This window comes from Larus michahellis, chromosome 2, assembly GCF_964199755.1.
Source record: "Larus michahellis chromosome 2, bLarMic1.1, whole genome shotgun sequence".
NCBI lineage: Eukaryota > Metazoa > Chordata > Aves > Charadriiformes > Laridae > Larus > Larus michahellis.
Window position 1 is genome coordinate 33,089,212 of NC_133897.1, and position 6,848 is coordinate 33,096,059.

At 41.6% G+C, this 6,848-nt stretch overlaps 1 protein-coding gene across 1 annotated transcript; it reads right to left on the minus strand.

Annotated features, from left to right (window-relative positions):
• On the minus strand, positions 1-3,775 carry SOSTDC1 (sclerostin domain containing 1). The gene is made up of 2 exons (XM_074573443.1): positions 3,556-3,775; positions 1-1,308 (listed from the first exon to the last, which is right to left on the minus strand). The coding sequence occupies exons 1-2, from the start codon at positions 3,758-3,760 to the stop codon at positions 893-895; spliced, it is 621 nt and encodes a 206-aa protein (XP_074429544.1). The 5' UTR covers positions 3,761-3,775; the 3' UTR covers positions 1-892.
• Positions 3,776-6,848: the final 3,073 nt, after the last annotated feature.

The window sequence follows — 6,848 nt, forward strand, 5'->3', positions numbered from 1 at the left end:
TTTATTTTTGTAAAAAAAAAAAAGAAACCGATGAATTTGAAAGGAAATCATCATATCTGTCTTTTGATTGCACACTTTTAAACAAAAATAATACAGTGGAGAATGAAAAAAACAATTTTTATGTTGCTACTTCAAAATAACACCTAAGTCTATGAACGTTCAAAATGAAAATATATATACCAAGAATGCTAAATTGTCTATTTTACATTATCTACAAAATGTATGTTCTAATCCAGCCACAAATCATAGGAAAATACTTTGATACATGAGAAAAGCTATAAACATAAGAACATTTTGAAGGGAAGTAACACACATAAAAGCTCATTAAATAATTACAACAACAAATAAATAGTTTGTTCAGCTTTACTTTTTGCTTGCTGCCATGCATATTTTAATTTTTGGTATACTGAGTTAAGAGAAAGGTCAGCATGCAAGGCATTTTTTTTAGAATGACTCTGAAAGCAGATACTAGGTGTTGTATTTTTAAGCTGTTGTCGGAAGTTCATAAAACATGATACAGAAAGCAATAGACATAATAACTGTTCTCATGAAAACACACAACAAAGCATCTTTTTACAAAATAGACTTCAGTGAATACTCATGGCAAATTTTCTTTGCCTCCATGGCTGGAGAAAATGTAAAAGTTTTTAGTATGGGTTTGGAAGGCTTGTGTTATTCCCCATCTTGAGCATTTGGAAAATCACCCAAAAGGTCCATATGCTGAGAATGCCCCTTCTGATTTTGGTCAAAGCAATAAGCATGTAGTGTCAACTGAGAACACGGCAATGGCAGACTTGTCTTTAGGCAGTCAGAATGGTAAAGCAAATGGTTGCAGGTGAGTTCAATTTTGGCAGGAGGAGTGGGAGATGAGAGAGGAGAGAATGTCTGACTTCTAACTTGTACTGTGTTTGCTGGATTTACTGGCTCTTTTCCTCTCTTTGTGATGCTGGATAGGTTTTGCTTGGGAGGTTCCCTCAAAGTTGTGGCTGGACTCATTGTGCTGCCTGGTGTATCGCTTGCACTTGCAGGCCGTGACCACAGTTATTTTGTAGGTTCTTATACTTCCATCCTGGCACTGAAGCTGGATCCTCTGGGTGCGTGTTTTGTCATTGACACATCTCCACTCTTGCGAGCTCCTCCTGCTCCAGTACTTGGTTCCATAACCTCCTCCAATCCAGTTGGGGAGCAGTGGCAAAGGGAGGCATTCACCAGCACACACCAGCTCCTTCAGTGGATTGATGCTGGTGCACTGGCCATCTGAAATGTACTTGGTGGATCTCAGTTCCCGACAGCCAACTTGAACACGATCTGCAGAATGCACAGAATAATAAACACAGATTCAGAATGGAGAGATTTCCTTAACCAGTCATTTTCACATTAACAAGCTATGTTTTGCAGAAGTTAAAGTAGGCTGTAATCTGTACAGGACATCTCTTTACTGTTGTGTCCCCCAACACAAGGGCCTCAAGCACTGATGGTATCTCTGGGTATTACCACAGCATAAAGAAATCATAATGATATGCACTTCAGCAGTTGTGGTAGAAGAGGCAATTTTATTCTTTATCCTTCTTCTCAGGGACATACCTTTTAGAAGAGAAAAAATGCCCCAAGGGAAGAGATGTTTCCTGCTTGTTCTCAGTCTAGGGAATCTGCTCTGTGATGTTTACAACAATTATGATGTTGGATCATTAGCAAGGGGGAAAATAGCGCTTTGGAAACTGTTTCTGTGCTTTTAAATGAATTTCAAATAGTGTGCTTTTTCTCATTACACAGTTACAGTGGACTGAGTCTCCCATGAGCACTGCTGCTCTGAATACAGATACTGCAGGAGTTATAACAGCTGAAGTTACCAGGGAATGGTGTTCTGCATGCAAAGTTTGAATGACTAGCAGTAACGATTTCAGAGTGGTCATTTTGTCCTTAGGGTAACACCACCTTTGTATCTGTAGTAGTCTTTATATTATATGTAACATAGAGGATCCTGCAAATTTCTCTCAGGCAACTAACATAGAATCAACATGCAGAGCTTCTCATAGAGGCATGTTTGTACCCGTCTGTATGTTCAGCTCTGCACCCTGCAATAAACACAACTGTTTATTTCAGTAATTACACTTTGAAATAAACGCCCACAGTGCGCTTAATTTTAATAAGCAATCTACTGGCTATGCTCTCCCTCTTTCTGAAGGACAATTACGGCACAGATTCTACACACAATGCAATTAACTAACGCCTTTAAAATAGAAGTAATTACTAGAAACATTTTAGAGTGAATCATAAAAGGCTTTGAAGGTACATCTACATATCACGGCTACAGGCTGCTTTTGTTTCTACTTGGAGTTTTGGAAGTGAGTTCTGAACAGAGACAGTGAGTTAAGATTACTTCATCCTGTCCCCCGTGTCTTGGGGTGGGCAGTCAGAGGGACTGTAAATCTGCGGGCTCTGTAAATCGAAGGGACTCTTTACAGGACTGTTCTCCTGCTTGCCTTGTGGAAAAGATTCAAGCTTGCCTTCCTGCAGCTGCACTCAGGAATGTACCTGGAAGCAGCTGGTCACAGATTTGAGCTTGTCTTTCCTTCTGTTTTTATGTCTTTCCTGGCTCAGCTTTTCTCCAGTGACAGCTCATTGAGGATGAATACCTACTGGGCTGCTCCGGTAATCTCATAATGATGAGATGTTTCCTGTGCACTTAAACCCTTAGCATTCATAGGAGCTGACACACCTGGCTTAGCTGAAAGGTATCAGTGACACTTTTTGCCTTCACTTTCCAGGGATGACGCTATTTTTATCGTATCGTTGTGGGTGGGTTGGTGTGTGTATGCGTGTGTCCCTATTTGGATTTCTTCCATTTTAAGGAGGCGGGCAGGGGAGGGAACAGATAAAGTCAGCAAAAGGTTTCCAGATCCCCATATATCTGACATATATACATAAAACTCAGCAGGAAAAGACAAGATATAAAAGGGCAAGTCAGAGCAGAGATCATACGTAAATTATGAGCTGATTTGTTTACTTTTGCTGGAGGTGTTAGGCAGGTAAGTGCTACAGCAGGAAGTAAAACTAAGCAGCGGGAACAAAATTCAGAGTTTTTTATTGCATTTGAAAAGTAGCCCAGACACCTCCCCTGCCCACAGTGGGAGGGTGAGTTAAGAGAGGGAGCTCTTTGCAAATGCCTCTCACTTCTTTTCCTTTATCTTGCTTCCTTGCCGGATAACCCATAGAACCCGGCGTTCCTGGATGAACCTCCCTCAGGAAGTAACCTGCCCGAGAGAGCCGGTCCTACAGGACTCGCACGGGGGTGGGAGGCTTGCTCGGGGGCCGCCCGGCGAGCAGATCCCAGTCAGGAACCAGCAGCATCTTCCCTTGCCCCGGCTTCCCCGAGACGCTGGTTCCCTACAGCGCCGACTCGGGGGGGCAAAGCGCGCTGCAGCGAGGCGCCGCGGACGGGGCCGGGGGGCTCCGCTACCGGGGGCTCCGCTACCGGGGCCGGGCCGGGAGGAGCCGCCGCCACCGCCGGAGGGCTGCGGGAGGCGGTGGAAGTGCCGCCGGTAGGATACTCACTGTTACGGTCGGATCCAGTGCTGGTGTAGTGCCTGCCTCCATTCCTGGCTTGATTCAGCGTGCTATTGCTGCTCGGGCTCGCTGCAGCAGGTTTAACAACGTGTGAATAAAGTATCTCTGTGGCATCGTTCTTGAAAGCCAAGTAGCTTTTCGTGAAGATGCAAGCTAGGAGAAAGCCATAGAAGTGAATGGCAGGGAGAAGCATGGTTCGTTCAGTCTCTGTCTGACAGAGCTGGATGAAATCTTTTTCTTCTGCTTCTTCTGGGTAACTCTGAAATTGCTCTTGAAGGTTTCCTTTATATATTCAGAGAGGCTTGGCATTCATTCAGGTGTAAAGTTGTGGATAGCTTCAGAATGAAAACCCACAAAAGGGGTGGGATCCCCACATGAGCCTGTGAAGACCTTTTACCAATAGGAGAGAAGACTGCAGTAAAGGAGGAGTTAGATACACTAATTGCACGATTCCTCTTTGGGGCTTTGGAGGGTATCAGAAAACTCTTAGGCACCACACAGCAGCGTTCCGGCTGAGACCTAGAGGCTGCCGGCTCTGCCCTGCCAGTCCGTGTGGCCCTGCATGCCTGGCTTTTTTGTGCGATGTGACTAACACAGTGTCAGAAGGAGTCTGTCTTGCCCCTGCTATGCAAAATTACGTCTCCTCTTCTCAAATGTGACGTTCAGAAAACTTGCCAGCTCTGTAAGGATACAAAAGTTTATAGAACTTACAGAAGACTGATAGTTACACAAATATTGTCTGCTATATACCAAGATCACTTAAAATAAACTGTGAATAATTTAAAGCTGCCTCTAGATGCTTTAAATTATGCAGCTTTGATCAACAAGGAGCACTGCTAGAGAAACTACTTGTTTTAGGGGAATATTCTCTCCCTGGTGTGCAGAGTTACAAGTATGTATTTCTGTATCACCACGCATAAAAAGCATCTCCTCTAGGCTGCTTAGTACAAACATATCCATATTCATAGCCTCTCACTATGCTCATACACCAAACTAGTCTTTTTTAGTTTTGTACATTGCCTAGAGCATTCTTATATTTTTAATGTATTATTTCATGTGATAAAGAAAACAAAGAGGAAAGAATAATCCTTATTTTGGCATGCTCTTTTACTGTATCACACACTTATTTGATTTTACATAAAATTACATGGCCCAAATTCAAACATTAGTGTAAATTGAGATGCTGTCAGTAGGCCAATGCTTGTCTGCATCGTGGTGAATGCTCTATAAATTTTCATTATAACTAAAACAACGGTGATCAACACTGAAAGCTACAGTGTTCTAATTAAAAGGAAACCTTTTTCTTGGGAAAAAATACAACCATGAAGGAGGCCACATTATATTATAAAGGAGGCCATATTAGACTCTAATCTCACACTCTTTGTAACTGAGTTGATATCTATAGAGTCATCCTGGATTTTATTGGCTGTAATGAAAGCAGAACTGGAACACAGGTCAGTTATCTCTACTGTCAGGGTCAAAATCTCAGTCATTCAAAGAAGACAACTTTGTTTCATCCTAGTCAGAAGCAGATGTTTGTCTGTATCAGCAACACTTCCCTCCTGCATCACTAAGAAAGTTACCCTGGATTTCAGCCGGAGTAAGGACAGATCCACGGGAAGTGCTAAATTGATAGCCTTTGCTTAAAAGACACAGGAAAAACAGGAGTGTTGCAAGGTGAAGTGAGTTTTACTGGCGGAGCTGTGTGTGGGGAAGTTAAGTTGATTGCCTGCATCTATTATGACTAGCCCAACCCAGTTCTGGAATAACAAGAATGTTGCAAGGCAGAGTGAGATCTTTCAGCAGAGTAATGTATGGAAGAGTGGGATCACTGCTAACCCCTGACAAAGCTCCAACTTCCACTCTCATGGAACATCTTATTTAACCACAAAAGCAAACATGTACATTTTAACTTCCCTTTAAAATAAAATAGAAAGTGAAAGTTTCCTTAAGCAAATTATCAAAGAAGATATGTACATTACAGACCATTAATATTTGAGCATTATTTTTCTTTAACATCAGCTAACCAAAGTTCTACTTCGCCTATGTTCAAGTCCTGCTTCATTTTTTTCTCAGATTCACAGATCATACAGATCTTCACATATCTCACCTGTCCTGCAGGGTAGTCTCTGTGCTGAACTGAGACAATAGAATTAAAAACATGGAACCCATTTTCCAACTATCCACAGTACGTGTGAATACCAGTCAAGGGACCTAGTCCTAGTAGAAAGATTTTCCCACATTAGACGAGACTTAAGAAAGTCAGAAGTTTCCCTGAAAGCTGTTTTCTTTGAAATAAGGCACATAATCTTCTCATAGGAAAAATGAATGGGACCTTGGAGTGGCTATGGGGCTGGATCTGCAAGCAGCTTGCTAAAACTCAGTCTTTTCAGCTTTCAATGAAAGCTAAAAGTCATCCTTTCACATTCGGGCTATATGAAACCATTAAGTTTGTCACATACTTCTCTTGGTCTTGTTACTTAAAGAAGGAAGACAAACCTCTTACAGTCTTTGTAAAAGGAAAAGTTTGGCCCTGAATTTGGCGTGGGAAAGGTAATACAGGTGACCTAATTTTTCTGTGCACTAGAGTATTTTTATTTCATTTGTATTTTTCACTTGTTACAAATGTTGTGTGAAAATGTCATTGTTTCAGTTCCTTGGTCAGTACTGTCAGCCTCTCTGCTTTGAAAGATAAGCAGGCTTCTGAGGAGTTTGTCACTTAATTTGATTTATACTTTCTTTTGTCAAACCTAGAGTTTACAATCTTTCACTTTTTCTGAGACTTCCTGAGAGAGAGATTAGAAGTCACATGAGGGGAAGGGATGCTGGTCAGTCAGATTTGGTTATTCTTCCTGAGTGAACCTCACAACAAAAAGTGTTTCTTAATGCTTAGCTCAGAATGGGTTCCTAGACGTAAAATATTTTTTGCTATTGTTAGTTAGATGATTGTGATAAGTTCTCAAAAGTGAAGGCTATAAGTCACCTTTGTAGCCTCCAAAATAGACTTATACAATGTCCTTATTCCAGTCAGATTCGATGGGTTGTGTAGAACATTGCTCTGTGCTTAATCTGTAATATTGGCCATAAGGAATATATTACACAAGGTCTTTGAAGTCTATACTGGCTTCCTTTTTGCCTCTGGGCATAACTCAGGATGTTCTTATTGATCTATAAAACTCTATATGCTTTGAGTCCTAGGCAATAAATTCTCTCTCCTTTATCTTCCATTATGACTCTTGAGATCAGCCAGGACATACTGACTATACCTGAGTGTCTGGAGA